Source organism: Squalius cephalus (assembly GCF_949319135.1).
Source record: "Squalius cephalus genome assembly, chromosome: 5".
In the NCBI taxonomy this organism is placed as follows: Eukaryota; Metazoa; Chordata; class Actinopteri; order Cypriniformes; family Leuciscidae; genus Squalius; species Squalius cephalus.
Window position 1 is genome coordinate 3,870,643 of NC_137126.1, and position 24,657 is coordinate 3,895,299.

Here is a 24,657-nt window from a genome sequence, read left to right on the forward strand (position 1 = left end):
CAAATAAATAATTAGTAATTTCTGAACATTGACTCTCAGTCTTTATTCACCTTTTTCTCACCTTTTCCCAATACAATTAATAAAAGTATAGAATATAATAGCATATTTCTAATAGGGGCACATTGTAACGCAGTGTAACAACATGCCCCACCTGCGCAACTGGGATTTAAACCCTGCTAGTGCCTTCTGCTAGTTAGCGAAGCATTAAAGGTCCCGTATTATGCCCCTTTTCACAAGATGTAAAATAAGTCTCTGATGTCCCCAGAGTGTGTATGTGAAGTTTCAGCTCAAAATACCCAACAGATCATTTTTTACAGCATGTTTAAATTGTCATTTTTTGGGGCACAGAAAAACGAGCTGTTTTAGTGTGTGCCCTTTAAATGCAAATGAGGTGCTGCTGGACGACGCAGGGGGCGGAGCTTCATGAGCTCGCGCTCAGTCTGTCAGGACAATTTCAGCTCACGGAATGATGATAATATCAGAAACTCTCAGTAACGGCGTTCATTTCGAGTCGGACAATAATGCCTACAGAGTCAGAGTGCTGTATAGAGATGAAACAGGTATAGTTTAGTAGTTTAATTACGGTTATTATAACGTATTTGTCATCTGCTTGTAGGCTATGTATCCATTATTTATTAACAGCCTACAAGTCTGCTGTCTGAATGATGATCAAACATATACTGATGAGTTTAATAAAGTTTATTGTACATCACACAAAAGATGAAGCGTCAGTTTTACTTCAGAAAATCACCGTAAGAGCTGAGTAAACAGTAAGTTATAAGAAGTGCGCAAGTAGCCAGTAGAGTTGAGGGAGCATTCCTGTGGGCGGAGGTTAGTCAAAAAACGGTTCTAGTGACATCACTAAAGAAGGAAGTAGAGGGATGTAGTCCAAACGAGCCGTTCACTGTAGTCGACTTCTGTTAAATAAAATATCTCGCTTGGCATTGAACTTTGAGCTTTATAATTTTACAGATATTATTTATGCTCTAACAGCAACATTACACACTAATTAAAGTTTGAAACATGGAATCACGAAGAACGGGACCTTTAAATAACTATCTCAACTGTTAAATAACATCTTGGAGATTAAAATAATATCAGATTTGTCTTATTTTAAATAAACACAAAAAATAGAGATGAAAAATTAACTTGAGTAAGAAATTTACTTTTGCTATGGTTTAATAAATGTCTATGGATATCTTCCAAAATTTTTTTAATTTTGGCGCAATTTTTTCTCTATATAGTGTTGATATGGCAACTAGTAAATACACAAAGTTTCGTCATCCAAGCGAAAGTATTTAAAACAAGCGTGTTACAACTAGCCCCGTGTTACATTGTGCCCCGCGCTCCCCTCACACTTCAACCATCGAACATTAAAAGGACATTTAAAAGTGTAAAAGCATTAACAAGGTACTTTCAACAGAACAAATAACCCAAAGAGCACAAGTCTTTGGTTAATCACTCACTGTAGTAATATATATTATGTAACTTGTTGCCTTAATCAGAAATGTTCATTAACTTCAGCATTACGTGACACTATTTCAAAGTGATTTCCATCATTTTGACAGATTATAAATTGCATTTACCTGTGAAAACAAACAAACCTGGAAAGAGACGTGAGGATTTGAGGAGAATAATGAGAGATTCTTCCTGCATTCCAGTGAATTATTAATGGGATAATTAAATTCGGGAGAACAGAGCACAGATGTGCAGGATATGTTGTCCTTTTTCATAATTTACAGGGATTGCAAAGGGAAAAAAGAAAATAATCACGAGGAAAAGAAAGCAGCTACTGAAAAGAGCTCTTGCCATAGATATTCTTGTTACAACACGTTAAAATAACAAGTATAACGACATTCTCATGATGTCTGAAAATAAATCATGAAGGAAAATTGACAGCTCATCCAGTCAAACTGACGGATCAGTTTTATTTGTAGGGCAACCTTATTTGAAATGATTCGTTTCAGCCTTTTTGAATGGAAGTTCCCCAAACCAGAAGTGCCACCCACAATTCAAAATGCAGTAAGATCGTCAGGAATATGGTGGATACTGACCATAGACAGTATATAAACTGGACACAGCGACCCCATAGGTTTCAACGGAGCAAAGTGAAGTCAATTAGAAGCTCTCACTTCCTGATGGCTGAGCGTATTGCGCAGACTCAAACTGAACTTGACGACGCAGATGTGACGTGAGCAACCCGTCTGACAGTTGTAAGTCTTCTAGTAGCTGTGCCAAGCGAAATCTGAACCATTCCCTTCCGAATCTTGCAGAGACGGAGAGTGTGAGTAGGAGCTGTCCATGAGCTAGGAGCAGGAGTAACTTTATGACTCTATGGGCTTCTCCCTTGACTTTATCGGACTTTATGCCTCCACGTCCCCCTGATTGCTTGCGAGCTTCTCCTCGTGTTGCGTCGTGTGGTTATGACACAATCGTTGGCCTACTTTTACAAAAACTGCTTCTACGGGGCCATAACGCAAGATACAAGGTAATGGAGCCTTTTGTATATTGTCGTGTTTCTTTAGAAATAAACAATGGACAAATGGAGTCTTTAAACCCCTCAGATGTAAAGTTGTCAAAGTGACGCCAAAATGAATGGGAGTCAATGGAATGCTAACAGCAGGTGATGGCTTGTTAGCCAATGGCAGCTCCCGGGAGTGGTACGGAATTCGAGCGCTGGATTGACCCCCTGATACTGACACAGATAATCATTTTCATTTTATGAATAATTGGCTTGTTCTAACTGTTGCTGGTCTTCGTCAACAACACGTACTTGCACCCCCTGCTGGTGAGGTTGACTAACAGCAGATGGAGAGTATGCTCGGTAATCTACTGCTTTTCCTGCAGTTCCTGGATGACAATGTTGAATTTACTGTCGAATTTGTGGAAGCGAATTTGCAAAGTGAAATTTGCCTGTTGAATATTATAGGTTGTGATATTCAATACCTATATATATATATATATATATATATATATATATATACAATATACAATATTTTGGAAGTGAAATATGAAAGGTGAATATGGATTATTGAATTTTTAATAATGAAAATGTGTTTGAAATGTTTTTAATTAAATATTCATAGCTTAAATATTCAACCATGTTGAATTTCAGACCATAAAAATGCAAGCCCTAAAAATACAATGCATTAAAATGCAAGCATGGTTATGCAATGACTATTTTTTTTAAGTAGTGCAATTCAACAGGCTTTTTTGTTTCAAAAACATTTGGCATTATTTTACTTCCATAGTAATGTATAGTAATGTATAGATGACATGAAACCGCGTGTGGTTGAACTGAACCCCCCCAGGTCTCCCGTATTTTGGTACCCAAATGTTGACAGGTATGGCTTGAATAGCAATCCGTCATGGCACGAGCGCAACAGCGTTTTCCCCGTCATTAAGTGGAAACGAAAGTAGATTTGGACACACCCTAAATGCACTTGCGCCGTGGACTTTAGACATGCGCTTAGAATAGTTAAAATAGTTCCCAATTGGTTTAACTGGTTATTTCTGTTTTTCGATTGATTGACATTAACAAGCTGTTTAATTCATAAAATTTAATACAAATAAAAATGAACAAAAAATTAATTTATTTAAATCTATCAAATGATCACATTATGGGAAACCCTAAAATGTTCTATGAAGCACCTGACAGAACCCTTTAAAGCTCTATAAAGAATCTTATAGAGGTTATATAACTTATAGAGGTTATAGAAGAGGAGTTGCCACACCATTGCGCCATAGCACATGACAGAAAGAGAAGACAACAAGTCGTTTCGAGGGGGGAGGGAAGGATAACATATTTGATTAAAGAATATAAGGGCACATGAATTTTTAAAAATTAATGAAGTGCACAGATAAATAATTTGTATTAAAGACTATATTACATATAAAAATACGAATTGTAAAATTTGATTTCATGGTGAATTTAAAGGTTTCAAATCACACAATCACATAAAATGTCCTCCAGAGATTCATATGAATATGAGAAAGTCACACATGAACACTCACCTTGATCAAACTTTTACAAGATACAGGTTCTCAAATCCTCTAGCTTTAAAATCATAAAACTACACGTAAATTCCTTTATAATGGTTGATAAACACTTTGATGCTGTTTCTTCCGTGTCGTATTTCGCATTTTCCCTGCTTAAAATGGCAGTGTGACAAGAGAGAGAGACAGCCGTTTCTCAATATGCATTCTTGTCTGTACCTGCTTTTATCGCGGATGCATCGAGAGCTGAGATGAGGAGTGGACTTGAGACAGCCAGGTATGATATCCCTGAATGCATCTCGCACCAACCAGCAAGCGTCAATAGAGGAGGAGAAACCCCGCGTAATTTAAAAATACTGCTGCTATTGTGTCACGAAATGTAGTTTTAAGAGTTTTTCCAATGTAGTTGATTAAAACTCAATTATGTGGTTTATTTATAAAGATAGTGCCTATTTTAAAATTGTATCTGACGTTTTCGGAGTTGTGAGATCCAGGTGATCACCGTCATGTACCCCGCCTGGAACAGCCCTTCCTCGGCTAGTCCTTCAGACGTTTGCCGCTGGCTCTGATGTCTCTAGTCTATAGTCTCTTTAACTTGTCTCGAGATATAATCCGTTCTTATATCTAACAGGTGATCTTTGGTCTTAATCTATAATTTGTTCCCTTGCAAATCTTTTGGCAGAGGGCAAAGTGAAGTTTCATAACTTTATATATTTAGGCTATTTAACTTTAACGTTTTAGCATACTAGGTGAGTTAGGTTTTACTGAATTGTTTGCTTTATTTCTTATTGTATAGCTTCTTATACCTTTTAAGCTACTTATACTTTTTTAATGGCTATTATTGATCATTAAAACTGGCATTTAACAAAAACGGTTGTGTCATTTTATTTTATATATTTAAAATATGTGGATTTTAGTTGATGGCGAGAGATGGCAAATACAGAAAGAACAAGGAAATGATACATTATCAGCTTGCTGTTCGGTCATTGTTTAACTCATCCTCATTTTGAAATGAGTTTATACATTAAATAAAAAAATGTTCAATGATTTACTAAAGATTATTAGAATTCATGTAGACTATATTCAGCAGATTAAAATAAAAAATGCAACATCAAATGAATACCGTAAGTGGATAAATGAATGTGTTATAAACATATGATTCTTTGCTACTTTGAGTAGATCTCAGTGTTTTAAACAATTCTGTGATTTTTCCTGTAACTGAAACAATAATTCACTTGTCAAACTAAGTTTGGTTGTTTGTTAAATGCAGCTACAGATTTTTGCAAACAGATTGTTGTGTGGTGTGACATCATATAGCGTGACACCATGTAATTTGGTGTGACATTCAGAATTTTGAAAGAAATTAAGGCTTTTTGGTTATTACAGTTTTTCTCGATTGTTTACATTTTCTGAAAGCATGCCTCATATTCTCAGAACTCTACACACAAATTAAAAAAAACACACACAATGGGCAAAACCCCTCAATTCTCCTGCAAAATGAAACTTTACATTCAAAACAATGTTATTTCTTCTCAAAATGGTATTTTGTTTTCAAATGACACACACAAACCATCATATGAATAGACATTTATAAGAACCAGTTGAACACTGATATGCTCAATGTAAAACACTGTGATGAATGGAAAACACTTCTTCTCCATTCATCATAATGACTTAGGCCTTTTTTTCAGTTCAGTGTTACACTTACTACAGACAGTACATACATAAGTGTGTTGTAAAATATTTGAGAATATTGTTTTTATACTCAGAACACACAAATACACGGTAACAAATATATTTTATTTTTCTCACAAAAACAATGTACACAGTGAACATCCCAACCAACACAAAGTTGTACATACAGTGGTCTACATACAAAACAACAGAAGAATTGACTGTATACAGTTACAGTAAAAAAATAATAATAATCCAATGTTTGCATCCATTGCTCCATTGAAGAGCTCACCTGTTGCTCTTTTATGCTAAAGCTCTGATTGCTAATTGTAAAAGTGTGTGACGGGTGTTTGCCCATGTGATGAGTCAGTGTGGATATCTGAATGGCAGTGTGTTCCTTGTGAAAACAAGAGATTTTCTGCATGAAAATTGTGCCAAAAGCAGAGAATTGTGTGTAGTGTTTTGAAAAAGGTGTGTATTAGAACTGCAATTTGAGTGTAAAGCAAGAATTGTGCTTGTAGTTTAGCAGGATTGGTTCAGGGGGTTGGTGAATGAGTTACATGTTGTGGTCATTGTGTCTCAAGTACCAGTATTTGTGTGTAAACAATTGAGAAAAACTGTATTATAGCAGTGTGTAACTGGTTCAAAAATATTTAAGTCATATGAAATGTGTGTTTCGTATGGTAACAAAATATTGTTTTTATGAAGTTGTGTATAGTTTTGACAAAAGTGTTCCATTTTGCAAATGATCTGAAGTGTTGTGCTACTTTGATGTAGGGTTGTGCTAAATGTGTGTAGTGTTTTGGCAAACCAGGCCCTGTTTTCAAAATTGTGCTTAAACAATTAAACAATTTTAAACAATTGAAAAAAAACTAAATTAATTTAATTGTTTACAAAAATATTGATCAAATGGGACCTGCACACAGCTGTACGTGTGTGCGTGAGAGTGTGTGTATGTGTGTGTGTGTGTGTGTGTGTGTGAGAGAGAGAGAGAGAGAGAGAGAGAAAGAGAGTGTGTGAGTATGTGTGAGTGCGAGAGAGTGTGTGTGTTTGTGTGAGTGTGAGAGTGAGTGTGTGTGTGAGAGAGTGTGTGTGTTTGTGTGTGTGAGTGAGTGAGTGAGTGTGTGTTGTGTCTGTGTGAGAATGTGTGTTAGAGTGTGTGTGCGTGTGAGAGAGAGAGTGTGTGTGTGTGTGTGTGTGTGTGTGTGAGAGAGAGAGAGAGAGAGAGAGAGAGTGTGTGTGTGTGTGTGTGTGTGTGTGTGTGTGTGTGTGTGTGTGTGTGTGTGTGTGTGTGTGTGAGTGTGTGTTGTGTCTGTGAGAGTGTGTGTGTGTGTGTGTGTGTGTGTGTGTACAACCTTATTGTAAAGTGTTGCCAAAAACTATTTATGACATTGTTTTTTAAAACATTCTCAATTCACAGCATTTTCTCAGACCAGATGCTATGGACCGAACTGTCTGTTTTTGGACTCCAAAAGAGTGTGATAGTGATAACCCAGTCAGAGGAGGAGAGGACAGTTAGTGAGGGACTGGAGAAAGGTAGAGAAAATATTAGACAGGTAGAGTTAGCATACATATTTTATTAGTACTTCTGATAGCTTCACCCTCCAGAAGCCTGTTTGAGGGATTTAGTGTTTTGAATTCATTATTTGTCTTAACTTGCTACAGATACAAGAAGTTCCTGACCTATCTACGGGTTCTTTACGAGTTGGACTCTCAGCTATAGGAGAGACTTGCCAAAACATCTGTGTGGAGGCTGCAATGCGTGTTTTGAAAAACAAAATACTTCAAGGACAAAAGCATTCAACCACCCTCAAAAATTCCACCTTTTCAACAGCCGAGAGATGTAATCTGAGGCGTGTGTGACAGTCGTTGCTCTTGGCCATCGGGAGGCATTCCAGCGCTCAAGATTCCCTGCTACAGAAAGCAATATTAAAGGGTCTGATATTTCTGAGGTGAAGAATAATTTTTAAATAGGAATCATTATAAACTTGTCAGATATTTTTGCAAATATGTTTGTAGGGGTTCCCACATCTTGGTTACACCTACATACACCTAAGGACCTTTCAAGGACTTTCCAGGTCCAATAGCCTCAAATTCAAGGACTTGATGTGGGAACACGATGTGTTCAACAACAAACGTTGAGGTTCCATCGTAGTGTTTCGTGTGCGTGTGAACATCATGGCAACGTAAAACACAAAGTACCTCATGGGAAACACTTAATGTGACGCGTAAATGCCCGTAACTAACATAAATCAAGCAAGCTAGTGTGCATAGGCCACGAAGTGCTGGCAAAATAACACTTTCATCCGACTGGAGGGAATAATATGGAATTTTTTCTAGAAAACTTCTTGCACAAAATAAATTCAAGCACTTTCAAGGACCTGTATCTCTGCATGTTTATTTTCCAAAACTTTACAGGGCCTTGATTTTATTTTATTTTTTCAGATTCACAAACTTTCAAGGATTTCAAGGACCCGTGGGAACCCTGCAAAAAGTATTCTCATCGCTTGATAAACTGGTTGAGCCACTATAGTCACTTGGACTATTTTAAACATTGTCTTTACTAACTTTCTGGGCCGGCAAGTTTCAATTACAGAGAAGCCTATGGAGGAGTGAGACAGCTCTCAGATTTAATCAGAAATATCTTAACCCTTTATGGGGCAAGTAACCATATTTAGTCACTTCCGCACACATTCAAAATTCCCTCCCCCTGCCTCCATTTGGAGTTGTAGAGTCATGTGGTTTTCTCTCAGCCAATCAGGGGAGATCAAGCTATATGACAGATATTGACATCAAGGCATCTGACCAATCAGCAGTGGCCTGGAGCACCGCAAACACAGCCATCTTGCAGAAATCATAAATATTGCTTTTTTGAACCTGGCCTCTCCCACAGCTGTAGTAATAACATCATAACTAAACATGGTAAGTTGATGTAACTCACAAATTATTTGGCAAGCAAGTGTCCATTTTTAGACCTTATGAATGTATGTTTTTTTTAATTATAGTTAAATGGCATACACGGATGCTTATTGTTAGTGTGAGGCCTATACTATGTGAATTGATTTTAATTACTGAATATTGGTTTGTGATAAAACACAATTATGAGAAAATATAAGTGGTACTAACAATAATTATAATTGCATTTTCTGTTTTTATTCCATCCATCTTCTTCCGCTTATCCAGGGCCGGGTCACGGGGGCAGCAGTCTAAGCAGGGATGCCCAGACTTCCCTCTCCCTAGACACTTCCTCCAGCTCTTCCGGGGGGACACCGAGGCGTTCCCAGGCCAGCCGGAAGACATAGTCCCTCCAGCGTGTCCTAGGTCTTCCCCGGGGTCTCCTCCCGGTGGGACAATTATCATTTCTCATAATTGTGTTGAGAAGCTTGGTCACTCGGGAGGAGCTCAGAGTAGAGCCGCTGCTCCTCCACATCGAGAGAGGCCAGCTGAAGTGGCTGAGGGAAGGTGTTCCGGACACCTTCCATCAGCCACTTCAGCTGGCCTCTCTCGATGTGGAGGAGCAGCGGCTCTACTCTGAGCTCCTCCCGAGTGACCAAGCTTCTCACCCTATCTCTAAGGGATCGCCCAGCCACCCTGCGGAGAAAGCTCATTTCGGCCGCTTGTATCCGGGAGCTCATGACCATAGGTGAGAGTAGGAACGTAGATTGACAAAGGGTTAATTTGTGTTGCGAAGATGAACGAAAGTCTTGCGGGGTTGGAACAACATGAGGGAGAGTAATTACTGACAAAATTTTAATTTTTGGGTGAACTAACCCTTTAAGGTTTTTGGGCCAATCACAATGCACTGGATCGCTGGCCAATCAGGGCACACCGTGGAGCTTTGTAAAATCGACTCCTTTCAGAAAGGCGGAGCATAGAGGAGCAACAATAATGTACACTATGTGTAAAATAATGACTTTTTAAACCTAAAACCACGTAAACACATTGCATTAAATACACAAAGTAATGTTCTTTTTTAGAAACATCATATGACCCCTTTAATGCCTTATTCTGCATGACCATATTCTACGTCCCTTAATCCTACCCAATACCTAAACTTAACAACTACCTTACTAATTATTAATAAGCAGTAATAAGAAGTTTATTGAGGCAAAAGTCGCAGTTAACAGTAAGTTAATAGTGAGAATTGGACCCTAATCTACTTAAGCAACATTAAGCAATTCACAACAACACTGTACCACAATAGAAAAAGGGAGCAGTCTGACACACCAGAGGGGAAAAACAAAGACACGCCTCAGCGAAGATCAGAGAGTATTTATCCTCCCTTTCTCTCCTCCAAGACCAAGAGCAGAGCAGTGATGAGAGCTTTCACCTGACACTACTTTACCTGAGACAAGAGAAAAAATGAACAGCTACTGCCACACAGTGGACTAACACACACATGACATATCAAGAGGAAACTTCTGAACCATGTCATTTTGTAAATTCTTATTCGGTTAACCTTTTCAGAAATATGAATAAAAGTGTGTATTTTATATATTACAAAGTAGTGCACATTTTCACGACTTTCACTTTTGTATAAAAACTAAATAAGCAAATGTTTCCACATTATCTGTACATGCTATCAGCAATATGTTATAATTTAGCAGTAAACAAACGCATACTGTTCTTAAAGGGATCCTCCATAGGGAGAGACTAGTACACCCGAAAATAAAAAATTATGTCATCATATAGGCTACTCACCCTCAAGTTGTTCTAAACATGTATGGATTTCTTTCGTCTGCTGAACACAAAACAAGAAATTGTGACAAAACAAGACAGCCCCCATTGACTTCCATAGTTTTCCGATAAACAAGGTTGGTTAACATAACATTCTTATCTTCTTTTGTGTTCAGCAGAATAGATAAATAAATTCATACAGGTTTGGAACAACTTGAGGGTGAGCTGTCCCTTTAATACATATTGTGTGTATTTGTTGCCAAGTGCCAGCTGGTTCCGTTGAACAGCTTAAAAATTGTATGACATCAACAAAATGTAAGCGTTTTCAAATTAAATTTCGAACAGAATTGTTCCACGGTATTGTTATGGAGATGTTAGCGGGAATAACAGTCACTCATGCTTCATTAAAGCATCTTTTGCAGCGATTTTTTTGTGAGCATTTCAGTGAACACCCCTGACCACTCGGTGAGTTTCACATCTTTGTAAATGAAAGTTTAAAGGACAAGTTCGGTATTTTACACTTAAAGCCCTGTTTACAGATCATGGACACATGCTGCTGTTCCGAGAATTTTAGGTTTATTTCGCTTTCCCCCCACCTACACAATGGCAGCCTATGGGCACTGGAACAATCCTTCATAAAACACATTAACAAAGAATTCACCGAAGCCATCTTGATGAAGTTGGACAAGGAGTTCTTAAATGCTGGTGACATCATCATTCATCAGAATGCTCAACCTGACAATATGTTCTTCATTGACTGTGGACGGGTGCTTGTGAAGAACGAGGCTTTCAAAATGGAGCCGTGTGATGGAGATCACTTTGGAGGTGATGTATGAGAAACTTACTGTTGTGTGATTCAGTTGAGAAGTAGTCTCGTGTAGAGGTTCAGCATAAAGTCTGGTCCACATTGCAGTGCTAGTCAAGTCAAATTTAGCGCTTTTCAAATACACATTGTTTCAAAGCAGCTTTACAGAAAATCATATTAATGTTTATAATGTCTTTATAATGCCTCTGATAGTCACATTTATCAGATTAGAGCTGGGCGATAATATAGTTTACATTTCGCAACAATACAAGCAATCAAGCAGTTGAGATCTGCTGTATACATTATGCTGATACTGTATGAGTGCGAATAAAGTTGGACATGCTTAAATATCCAACGTTATATAAAGAGCTGGGCAAAAATGTTATAACATTTTGCAATGAAATAAAAAATCAGGCACCTAAGACTATTTAAATATTTTCAGCTGCCTGATTTTTATATATATACATACACACACATAACAGATATATGTAATATACAATATATATGTTAAATTTATATATAAAATATGCTATTTTATATGCCATTTAAATATTTAAGAACAAGAACATTTGGACATCAAAACATGCACACTTAGAGCGGGTGTTTTGCTTTAAATGCAATTTGTTTCATATCAAAAGGAACCTCTTGTCTGTCGCTACGTTGTCAGTGTCCTCTTTACTCCGCAATGTTTTTCACTGCATGAGAAAACAGACGTGTGGTGTGAGAGTGTGAGAACAGTGTCAATTACATGAGTTTCACTCTCAAAAATGCTCAAAATTAGATTACAGAGCTTGCCAGATCAAGAAAATGTTTTCCCAGTTTTGTGTGCAGTATTGATCAGATGGTCAGTCAGATAATCTTTGCTGTGAAACTCCAATGTGTTTTAAACAACCAGCCTCATACTCACCATTTTAAGTTTTGTGTTTCTGCAGAGATCAGCTTCCTGGTTGGTGGAAGACAGTCGGCCACAGTTTCTGCGCTGACCACCTGCAGCCTTTTCACCCTGTCATTACAAGAGTTTCAGGAGATTGAGGAAGAGTTCCCACACGTTGTGAACGAACTGAGAGGAGCAGTTCAACAGCATGAAAATGATCTAGAAAGTAAGTTTTGCATTATGAGTTGCTTTGTACGGTCATCGGGAGGGGACATGTCCGGTTCACTTAGTTTTGTCATTGCCATGACACATTAACTTTTGGGAATGTGATAAGTTATGGCCACGAGATCCATTTTGTAGAGCTAACGCATTCTTATTTCGAGTAGTAGTGGGAAGTTTGGATCATTTTACGAACTCAGATCTCGAGTCATTTTGTTCATTTCAGCAGAATGCATAGGCGTAATTTGCGGGTGGGACATGTCCCCACCACTTTTTACCAGGGTCGATATTGTCCCCACCACTTTTTAAACATCTTGCGGCACGAATGTACCAATTCTACAAATAAATAAAACATCTCCAGTTAACTGGCAGAGCATTCATTTAATTCGTTTTTTAAATATCTAGCGCTGAAATGTGTTTTTTAAATCAAGTGATCAAAGTGCTCGTTGCCGCTGTGATCAGTGGCGCGGATACAGTGTTTTCTCGTGTGTCTTCACTGTCTTCACTCAGACGCGCACTTCAATCCGTTGCAGATACTCTCTATCCATTCTGGTGAAATCACAAAACATAATGCACACAAACGTGTCCCTGCTTGATATACAACCACTGATGAACATAATCGGCTTTGATGAGAAAAAAAAAAAAAACTACACGAGAAAAAAAAAACTATACGAGTGCGGACTCGAACCCAGAACCTCTAACACGCAATTAAGATACACGTCTGTCAAATAGGTGGATCTATCTATGTATTCACACGAAAATTCTCACACTGACAACATATATTAGGCTATATCTCATTAAACGACAAATTAAACACCATGTATTTAAATCGATTGCTGGATATCGTAATGTTATTGTACGTAATATGTGATTTAGCATTGTATTAGCAACCCCCACCCCACCTGTCCCACCCACTTTTTAAAACAAATTTACGCCACTGACCTTGATGCACGCCAAAGATTAGCTGATGAAACAAGACACTGTGGGTTTGTGGTGTAGGGTGCTGACTGCTGAGGGTCACCACTTTTATCAGTGGAAAAGGTGACAGTCATCTGGTTTAAGCCAGAGAAAGGCTGGTTTAAAGTACTTCTTCCTGCCTCTATGTATTAATGCTCATGGGTAGCCTAAATGGGTTCCATTCAGACCTTAACATTAAGTATTTTACTGTTATATGTCAACAAGATTCAACAAGATATTTTCGCCTGGCTAGACCCAATGTTTAGATCTGTTGTGGTATTTAAGCAAATTAGCACATACGTAATTAGATTATGCACTGTTTGTCCATGTTAACAATTTAAAAAAACTTGTAATACATTTTTTGTTTGTCTTGATGCAAGTAATCAACTCAGTAATTTTCATGGTGATATCTAAATGTTAAAATTTTTACCCTATTCACGTAAGAAAAAGAATGAATATATTTGGGTCTTTTTCAAAACTTTCCCCTAATGGGATTCTTCAGGGCTTTTAAGGATATAAAATCAGTTGAGTTTTGCTTCTGTTGCAATTAGTTCAACATTTCTTCATAAAATGACTGGACTACAGAGCCGCTTTAGAGCAGCCTTAACTCGGCTGTGTAAAGATGCCTATAGAGCAGTGATCTCAAACTCAATTCCTGGAGGGCCACAGCTCTGCACAGTTTAGCTCCAACCAGCTCCAACTCACACCTGCAAGGAAGTTTCTAGTAATCCTGAAGACCTGCATTAATGCTCATGGGTAGCCTAAATGGGTTCCATTCAGACCTTAACATTAAGTATTTTACTGTTATATGTCAACAAGATTCAACAAGATATTTTCGCCTGGCTAGACCCAATGTTTAGATCTTCTTCTCTAAATGTTTAGATCACTTCTCTTTGGCTCTCAACGAAGGCGGTCACATTTTCTTCCCCTCCTGTCCCTTATCTCCTCTGCTTTGCTGCTCTCGTCTCGTCTACTGTCTTGTATGTACTTTGAGAGACTCTCTCTACACTGCTCTACAAACTTAGAAATTATGGATTTGATCAACTGGTCTCTCAACGCAATTGACACCATCTTCTCGACGAGAAGCTTGGGTTCGGGGGAACCTAACTGCCCTGCCGGGACGTTCGCAGCTAGCTACACGATGGACGCGTGGGAGAAGTGGCGGGTCGTGTGTCTGGCGGCTCTTTCCGTGGAGGACATTGAAGATATCTACCTATTCGGAACCATGATAACAGGTTTTCTGCTGTTTGGATTAGGCATTGCCCTGGGTTATCGAGGAATTAAGAAGACGGTGACAGCTGTCCAAAACCCCACAAGGCTGCCCGTGATGATTGAAGCAGTGGGCAGAGCTGTCAGCACTCAGACTGTGAATATGAACCACTATATGGATAACATCATGGAGAAGCTCACAGCTTTGGAAAGGAAAGTGGATCGTCTCGAAGACCAAGATGGACCAGGAGCTGTGTAAATTGGAATGCGGCTACTCGTCCAGAGACCAAACAACCCCAATCTTATCTGCTTTCGGCCCCCCTCTATCAGCAGTGGCCTTGGCCGAGGCCTGCTGTTGGAACAACAACTCCTCTGGATGAGCACTGCAGCAAGACGCTCTTGCGTTCCTTCCCCCACTCCCCACAGACACCTGCTGAGTGTTGACTCTGTCTGGGACCTGACCAAGGTTGTCTCCATGGCAACTGCTGTGTATCGCTATGACATCCTGCGGACTGAGGCACCTAGATTAGGATGCCAGGCGTAGCGACTCTCCAGGCCTACACATACACAAACTCTTACATATACAGATATGCAATCACCCCCCCACCCCCAATCCCTCGCCTTCGACGCTTTGTACCACCAGTCTGACAGGCGGGTCTGTGACCAGCGCCGAGAATGGCTGCAGGACCGGATGGCTGCTTGCCTGTGCTGGGTTAACTCCATCCCCCACTCCCCTCCCCTGTTGCAAGTCTTGTGTGTTCATGTTGTGTACTGATTATGTGCAAATGTTGCTGAGGTGTTTTTTACTGTTCCCAAACTGTACTCCTTACAGGAGCATAGTCTGGGGGTTGCCTTTTTTTCTCCTCACCTCTCCTCATGTTATGCTGTATTTTTTTTCCTCAATGCTCTGTCTTCCTGTCCTGTCTACCCCCTTGTCATATTGTATGTATGTTTTGTATGGACAGGTTGATGGCTAATTTCGCTGGTACTTGTGACTAGTGACAATAAAGCTACTACTACTACCTTGATTAGCTGGATCAGGTGTGTTTGATTAGGGTTGGAGCAAAACTGTGCAGAGCTGTGGCCCTCCAGGAATTGAGTTTGAGATCACTGCTATAAAGACACTTAAAGGGGAAAAGCTGAAAATAACATTAATATTATTTTCACAATCAGTCACATCAGTATGAGCAGAATTAAACTCATATTAAACACAGTTTAAAGATCAGAGACGTACAGAAACTGAAGCTGAATTAAAGACTCTGATGATCTCAGATAAAATATTCACACACACACACACACAAACACGTGGTGTTACTGAACATGGTACAATTTACTTATATTTCTAGTGAGTAAATTAGCCATTTGAACTTTAAATTAAAATATGATGATGAAAATCCATAGGTGTGATTGGCAAAGAACAAAAAAGCAGGAAAATATACGGCGCACCTACCATGATGACCTGTAGAATTTCCTTTTGTTGAAAGCTCAAATAAAAGTAAAAAGCTATTATTTTGTGTAGATCCATGTCCGCGCGCGGATAAAAAGTTGGAAACACTCGATCTGCGCCAGTGGACACACACCATTATGAATGCCTGTGCGGCAATGTGCAACAACGGCAAGCACACATGCTGTTGTGCAGCTGGCTCTAGAGGGAAAAGTTTCTAACCATGTCGGGGGAGTTTTATGCGTATGCGTTTTAGAATAATGTCACTTGCCAGGTCATGTAAGGGCTAGACTACAAAATGTAATATACTTGTCAAAACGAAAATAGGAACTCCACTATGTCTTTCTTTACATTTATTTTGTCCCGTTGTCGGCTTCAGCTAAGAAAAGAAATAGTTTGCCCCACACGTCCAAAATTCTTAGCACACTTAAGATAACCTTCCGCAACGAGTGCATGCTCTTTGGTGGAGCTCTGCTTTAAATTAAGTTCCATCGTGACAAATGAATGGACTACTTGCGGAGTGACATGAAGACAGGAATCAAGAGGCACAAAAAACGTTGAAAGCGGTGAGCGGTCATTATGTTTACCAATACGTGAACCGTACTTTGCGCACGACCCACAAAAAAAAATACAAATAAAAAAGCGGATTTGCATGATTTACGAGAGCATCATTTTCAGGTCGGAAAAGACGGATTTCCAGATTTATCTGGAAGAATCACACCCCTGAAATCATTAAAAACTGTTCTTACCATAGTGTCTCCAGTTTATAATGTGGATCATCCTTCAGATCCTTTAACAGCTTCACTCCTGAGTCTCCTAGTTTATTCTCAGACAGAACCAGTGTTTTCAGGTGTGAGGGGTTTGATCTCAGAGCTGAAGCCAGAGCAGCACAACCTTCATCTGTGACACCACAATCACTCAACCTGTAGAGAACAATGACACACATTAAGCCTATATCCAGAGATAAACATGACACTTAAAAAATAAATAACAATGCTGTCAATATGAAATATATACAAATATTCATTAGAAACAAGTTGTTAAATTAAATCAGTTAGGATTAGGGGATTCAATATACAGTTTGTACAGTATAAAAATCATTATTTCTATGGAAAAAAAATATTTTAAAACATGGAAACCCAACGCGTGTGTGAGTGTGAATGTGCTGTAATGCTTAATGTATTTGTTAGCATTTTAAGGAACGTGTGTGTGTGTGTGTGATTAATGTATTTGTAAACATTTAAGGAATGTATGTGTGTGTGTGTGTGTGTGTGTGTGTGTGTGTGAGTGTGCTTAATGTATTTGTAAGCATTAAAGAATCATTGTGTGAGTGTGTGTGCTTAATGTATTTGTAAACATATTAAGGAGCATGTGTGTGTGTGTGTGTGCTTGTGTGTGTGTGTGTGTGTGTGTGTGTGTGTGTGTGTGTGTTAACAGGGGAGGATTGGGATGATTCTAAGGGTCCAGCAGAACTTCATAATTTCCTGGATGATTTTGGTATTTACTTCGTAAAATAATATTTTAGGAAGCACGCTATAAAGAACGGACATTATAGCATGTGCCAAGTGTGTGTGTTTGTTTGTGGGTTATTCAGAAACGACGCAGTGCGGAAACAGAAAATCACCAAGCGATAATAAAACTAGTCCAGTGATGTATATATTTAGGCTTTCTGAAGCCTCTGAGCCAATTTCTGTGAGGAATCAATCAAAATTTACGATTTCGTTCTAGTCATACGTATACATTTGTAATGATGTGCGATTCGTGAATGAATCATTTGAGTCGGTTCATTGCAGTGAATAGGAGAAACCCGTGAATAAAACCAGTCTAGAAGATTCAGTCATGAATAGAACTGATTTGGTTTACCGAGTTCAAATCACTGATTCAATGATCCTGTCAATGTTTTAGTGAACACTGTCTCAGGAAAGACTAAATGTTGAAATTATTTTAATTGAATAAACTAATTTAATTTAGTTAATTTAATAAACTTTCACATTTTCAAACTTGTCTCTTATTGAATAATAATTGCTATGCTTATAGATAATGATTGTTGTTATATGTGGCAAAAAGATAAAATAAGGGTTTATAGAAAATCCAGTGCTTCCCACTCGTATTTATGACATTAGCGGTTCTCATTGCGTAACCGTTCCATTCCGTGCCGATCCGGGTCAGCTGGTGCGGTTACGGCTTCATTCTCCACTGTGGGTTTGACAGCAGCCGCTCTTTGGAATGTAATGCAAACGCTAAGGTGGCCCTTATTTTTCAAGTTTTGATTTATAATTGTCTGACCCCCTCAAGTTGTTCCAATACATGAAAAAATATTTCAGGCAAAATATGAGCTCATTTGAACAATATTTAGAGGTGGCTCGATGACGTTGAAGTTTTGTATAATCAGTTATTATGCTCAATTTGTGATAATTACCACTTGCCTAATTTTATCTCAACTATTTCAATTATATACTTGCTTATTTAATGGCAATTCTGAATTTACACTTATTTTGCACAAAAGATATTCTATGCATTTCTTGCAGAAGCATAAATTCTATTATTTTGCCACTTTTGTGACTTATTTCAAGTATTTGTCATTACTGGCTGTGATTTGCGGTCGTCGGCACTTAAGCTCTTCGCAAGCAGCAGAGGAGCCCAATGGCGACGGGAGGGACAACTTTGTCTCGAAGTCCAGCAGAAACCTGTTTTCAATGCTGGGTATACCTGATGCATTCCTGTCTGAAGATCCCAAATCATGGAACAGTAGAGATGATTTCAAAGCTGCTGAGGCAATAATCAATAGTCTGGCGGTAACAAACGACCACGCAGAACGTGGTGTTGCGCTCATCCAAGATGCGTCACATTCCGGGTGCTTTAGGTGTGAAGAACAGCTGCAGTATGCTCTGCAAGTCATTGAGCAAAACCGAATACAATTTCCAGATGCCAAGAAATCAACACTGCTTGGTGTTAAGAAACTCTGAACTATTGACTTTGAACTGTGCAAACTGTGAAAAGATGCGTATCATCAGTTATCTTACAATAGTCAAATGTATGTTGTATAAGATATATTTGGTTAAATAATTAATTGTAAACTATGGTAAATCGTGGTAAATCATGGTAAACTATGGTAACTCGTGGTAAATAATGGTAAACCATGCTAGCAACATGGTAAAAACTTGCTAGCATCATGCTAGCATGATTATCATGTTACTAGCATGATGCTAGCAAGTTTTTACCAAAATGCTAATCATGTTAACATGATGCTATCTACATGCTAATCATGCTAACATGATGCTAGCATGATACTAATAATGCTAGCATGATGCTAGCAACATGCTAATAATGCTAGCATGATACTAGCAACATGCTGATCATGTTAGCTTCTTGTTACAAACATGCTAGCAAACATGCTATTCATGTTAGCCTCTTGTTAAAAAGATGCTAGCATCATGCTAACAACATGCTAGTCATGCTAGCTACACACAAATCATGCTAACTACATGCTAATCATGCTAGCATGATGTTAGCAACATGCTAATCATATTAGCATCATGCTAGCTACATGCTAATCATGCTAGCAACATGCAAGCATTATGTTAGTCACATGCTTATCATGCTAGCATGATGCTAATTTTGTTATCATCTTGCTTAAAAATTAGCTAACCGCACCCTAGCAACCGAGTGGCGACTTTTGCCACTGCAAGCACCACTTCACATTTTCTTCAGGAAATGTACATTCTAGTTAATATTGTACTCACACTGAACTGTGATCAAGTAATAGGCTACGTGATTTGATGCATTCTGCAAACTGTGTATAGTACTGAATACAATTCTCAATGCTAAACGTTTTAGAATGAAGAATTTTGTTGACTTGTAGAATTGCCTACAAAAACAGCAAACTTTGATGTGCTTGAGCTACCTCTAAATATTAATATTTTTGCCCCATTTTTTTTCTGGAGTGTTTTTAGCATAAATGGAACAACTCTGGGGGGTCAGGCTGCAGAAAAACGGAAAAAAAATTTTTTCGCACACTTAAGGGCCACCCTAGAAAACGCGTCAGTCGTTGCCTTGGTAACGCGGCGGTTTACTGATAATATGAGATGTAAATAGTGATCGCGTTATGGAGAATGATCAGCTATTGCTTTTAATTTTATTATACCTTTGTTTACTTCACTCAAAGAGCGCTTAACCAGCTACAGAGAAACTGGCAGCCAGGCAACAGACAAGTGACCAATCCTGGAGACTTTACTTCACGGATTCTACCAGCACGGTTCGGCTGAGAATCATTACCATTATAAGAACCGTTCGGCCCGACGGAGGAAAAGCGACTATTGTGGAGGCATTCATGTGCGTTCAACTCATAAATACAATCTTTACGAGATGACATGAAGCACCATATGAGTGTTGTTGAGTGACGTAATATCCCTTTCAAGTGGACGCGTGGAAGAGACGTGAGACTGAAAGCACTGAAAAGCCCTCGTGCTACTCATATGCTGAGAGAGAGATGAGACAGTAGAGCTGCACGATTCATCTTTAAAATACTGTGATCTCCATTCAAACATCCACACGATCTTTCAATTTGTCTGTCTATTAAACATTTGACAAAATCATATCACAAAATTCAAATCTGTGTTGGCGCTGCCGCTGACCCAGAGAGACTTGTCATGAAACAGCTTCACAAAGGGTCTTTAAAACCTCATAATAGTATCATTATTTCTTGTATAGAAACTTGGCGCTTAAAATAACGCATTTATCGATTATATTATTCCGCCTCTAGGTGGCGACAACTATGGGATTAATTTAGTATCAAAATGGTTAACACGTGCAAGCACACTTATCAATGAACTTGATACATGTTGCAGAAATGTTTTATCCATGCCTTTCAACTTGCGTGTGCAAAATTCAAAATTGAATGATTGTGAAGCAATTTGTAAAAATAGAGACATTTTTGTGAATACAAATGTTTTCCTTTGTATTAGTGTATCATAATTTGCGCATGCAACACAGAAGATGTGCATGTGTGAATCAGGTGACGCGCGTGCATTCATTGACGTCTTTTCTGAGTCGATCTTATTTGATTCATTTGGATTTTGAGACTTTCTTTTCGCGGTTTTTAAGCATTTCAAAACCCACACACAAACAACTACAAATGAATAGGCCTGGTGCTAATTATTAATGTGTGCACAACTACCCATCTATTTGACAAATTCACAAATGTGCGTCACTACATTTAAACTAATACAATACAACTTGTGTGTGCAAAATCCAAAATCACATGAATGTGCAGCATTTTGTACAAATAGAGACATAGTTGTAAATACAAAACCTCGATTTTGTATTAATGTAGGCCAGAATTTGTGCATGCAACAAGATGTGCATGTGTGGATCAGGTGACACGCGTGCATTCAATGACTCGTTTCTGAGTCGATCCTATTTGATTCATTTGGATTTTGAGACTTTCATTTCGCGGGTTTCTCCTTGTAGATCCACACACAGATGTCTCAGTAAACCTGCTACCACTAGATGGCAGTATTCCGCTAAAACTATGAAGGTAAATCAGTAGCAAAACTCGAGAGCACGTAAATGTGAATTTGAGAACTTGTACAATAAATATTCGTACTTGTACATGAACATTTACACTCACAGCTCCAATGTGAAAACCTGTAAAATAAAAATCTGAAGTTGAATGTTGAAATTTGCACTCGCATACAATAGTCACAAACCTGTATTCTGAATCTGAAGCTGCAGACAAGTAGACACAAATGTGTAAAATGCCATTCACAGAAATACAACGACAGACACAAACTTGTAATATATATTTTGCGTTTAATCTTACGTTCACATTCGCAGTACTACCTCAAATAGGCACTTGCAACTTCTCAAATCTGTCACTGCAATTTCAAATTTCGCGCCTTGACTTTTGCTACTCTTTTCGCGATATATCAGGTGCAAAACTAACTTGTGCACTTGAAACTCAGAGGCGGTGAGAGAGAAAGGGGGGCGGGAGGAGGGGGGGTCAAAGGAGCCGTTTTATTGGTTGGCAGCTAGCCAATGAAATGGGACTTCGATGATGTCACGAAACCCGTGTGCACTGAAACGTTAACATGGCTTAATGCATTAGACTGATATTAAAAGAAATAAACGATATTATCAAACTCAGTAAACTCAATGCTAATAATGCATACTACAGAAAAGCAGATGAGCACAGAATATGACGAAAGAAAGCAAATGTGTGTTCAGTGCAAATAAACTTGCTGCCTGTGTTTTATTAATAATTTAACGAATTATGTGGGGTTTTTTTTTTTGTTTTTTTTATTTATTTTATAACTGTTGGTCCATTAAGTCTTCTTAAGCGTTTTCTTGGTTTTCTATGGGAGGAAAACGTACAATTAAACTCGTTGCATGATTCAGAGCTCAATTGCTTTGCTTTATTTGTATGGTGTTTCCTGAGTTTGGTCTTTTAATACCACTGTCTCAATTAAACGCGTTGTGTTTATATTCTGTGCTCATCTGCTTTTCTGTAGTATGCATTATAAGCATTGTGTTTACTGAGTTTGATAATATCGTTTATTTCTTTTAATATCAGTCTAATGCATTAAGCCATGTTAACGTTTCAGTGCACACGGGTTTCGTGACATCATCGAAGTCCCATTTCATTGGCTAGCTGCCAACCAATAAAACGGCTCCTTTTACCCCCCTCCTCCTGCCCCCCTTTCTCTCTCACCGCCTCTCAGTTTCAAGTGCACAAGTTAGTTTTGCACCTGATATATCGCGAAAAGAGTAGCAAAAGTCAAGGCGCGAAATTTGAAATTGCAGTGACAGATTTGAGAAGTTGCAAGTGCCTATTTGAGGTAGTACTGCGAATGTGATCGTAAGATTAAACGCAAAATATATATTACAAGTTTGTGTCTGTCGTTGTATTTCTGTGAATGGCATTTTACACATTTGTGTCTACTTGTCTGCAGCTTCAGATTCAGAATACAGGTTTGTGACTATTGTATGCGAGTGCAAATTTCAACATTCAGCTTCAGATTTTTATTTTACAGGTTTTCACATTGGAGCTGTGAGTGTAAATGTTCATGTACAAGTACGAATATTTATTGTACAAGTTCTCAAATTCACATTTACGTGCTCTCGAGTTTTGCTACTGATTTACCTTCATAAAAACAGACAACGGCAGCATAATCAAGCGTTCCGCATTTAAGACGCTTAATGAGAGTGATATTGAAGCACCAAATTTAGTACACAATATAGGCCTACCTTATTAATAAAGCATACTTTATAGAGGCAAACAGATTACATCAGATTATGAACAACACCCATAGAAAACCATTAGAAAACGCTTAACGTGCAATAGCGCGTTGCATGTTCAATAAGGTGGTATATTGGCTACGGAGTTTAAATGTCACCGTCTTACTGCATTGACGTTAAGCTTTTTCTTTATAATATGCTCTATAGGAGAAAAACCATATAGCCTACAGACAAGAGCCATATGAAAGCGACGAGCGGCGTTTCAAGTTAATGGCATTTTCCTTCCTGTTAAAAAAAAAATCCTGTGAAATTTCGCAGTTGCGTTCATTTTATAGCCTATGCTTATTTTTATCTGACACATTGTATACATAGTAGCCTATACAAGCTTTGGGATTTGAAAATGTCTGTTTTTAAATGTTAAAGACGATTTTCGCAGTACATTTGTTTTCCCTTGACCCTTTTAACAATATGCAACCATTGTATATCGGCATGAAATATAAATTGAAAATCAACTGTCCCTGCGTGTGTATAGCTGCATATTTCTACATGAGAATGCTTTGACCATAGACTGTAAAAAATATGGACAAAGCGTCTGTGACGTCACCCATAGACTTTCTGAAGAACGGGTTTGAAGCCGTTTATGGGGGGTATGGGCGGCGCCATCTTGGAAAATCTTGGGAAATCCTAACCCCGCCCACCTTCTAACGCAGCGCGCGTCACTCAGCTCGCTCTGCTACTCCGGTTATCTCTGTGTATATTTTAGGCAACGAAATATGTTATAAAACACCACACTAACTCTTTTCGTTTTCATTTAAAGAAATCTTAAACATTATAGCCACAAAAATGTGGTTCAGGCAACGCATATTGATTATATTCACTGCACATAACGTTTGCCTATTTATGAAAAAACTAAATATAAAACACAAACCTGCCTCTTTTCATTTTAAATATAATATAAAAATATTAAACATTTTATGGTCCAGGCAATATGTGCATTTGTACTAAACAACAGATTTTGCAGTAAACATTATTACAGATCATCTTCGTTGTATTAAAATTTAAAATGACAAAACTCAACCCAGTCTCTTTTTGTTGAATTTCAGTTTTATCAATATTAGCCATTATAAAAGTATAAGTAAAAGGTATAAGAAGCTATACAAATAAAGCAAACAATTCAGTCAAACATACAAAGTCAGCGCTCTAGTCTTACCATACATCGGTAAAGTTAAATAGCTTATAAAGTTATGAAACTTCCCCTCAGCCAAAACGATTGCACAGGGAAAAAATTATAGATTCAAGAGACCAAAAATCGCCCGTTAGATATACACAAGACGAATTATATCTCATGTTAACCACTACAGAGACGCCAGAGTCCGCGGCATTGGCGGCAAACCTAGCCGAGGAAAGGCTGCTCCAGGCGGGGTACATGAACTCCGAGCGCCCGGTCATCGCTGGATCAACTGGAAAAATGTTCATAAATCTATAAATAAACCACAGATTTGAGCTTTAAACAACTACATTCTCGCCTGAAAAACTCTTAAAACTACATTTCATGATACAGAAACA

At 38.4% G+C, this 24,657-nt stretch overlaps 3 protein-coding genes across 10 annotated transcripts in view; all 3 read right to left on the minus strand.

Moving 5' to 3' along the window:
- The window catches only part of LOC307159022 (NLR family CARD domain-containing protein 3-like), a 108,821-nt gene extending 104,584 nt beyond the window's left edge, over positions 1-4,237 (minus strand). For all 4 annotated transcript variants that reach the window (XR_013821324.1, XR_013821325.1, XM_079872139.1 and 1 more), the window contains exon 1: positions 4,015-4,237. The gene's annotated coding sequence lies outside the window, so the exon portion shown is untranslated. The remainder of the gene's footprint in view (positions 1-4,014) is intronic.
- Positions 1-24,657, minus strand: part of LOC307159014 (NACHT, LRR and PYD domains-containing protein 3-like) — a 322,697-nt gene that overhangs the window by 177,495 nt on the left and 120,545 nt on the right. The gene's annotated exons all lie outside the window — the stretch shown is intronic.
- LOC307159016 (NLR family CARD domain-containing protein 3-like) overlaps positions 6,198-24,657 on the minus strand; it is a 73,150-nt gene continuing 54,690 nt past the window's right edge. For 3 of the 5 annotated variants that reach the window (XM_079872101.1, XM_079872099.1, XM_079872098.1), the window contains 3 exons: positions 16,605-16,778; positions 12,060-12,155; positions 7,888-11,262 (listed from right to left, as the gene is read on the minus strand). In XM_079872101.1, the coding sequence (XP_079728227.1) occupies positions 11,043-11,262; positions 12,060-12,155; positions 16,605-16,778 (490 nt within the window). In that variant the 3' untranslated portion in view covers positions 7,888-11,042. Of the gene's footprint in view, positions 7,585-7,887; positions 11,848-12,059; positions 12,156-16,604; positions 16,779-24,657 lie in introns of those variants that run through there. The other 2 variants (XM_079872100.1, XM_079872102.1) reach the window with 2 other exon arrangements.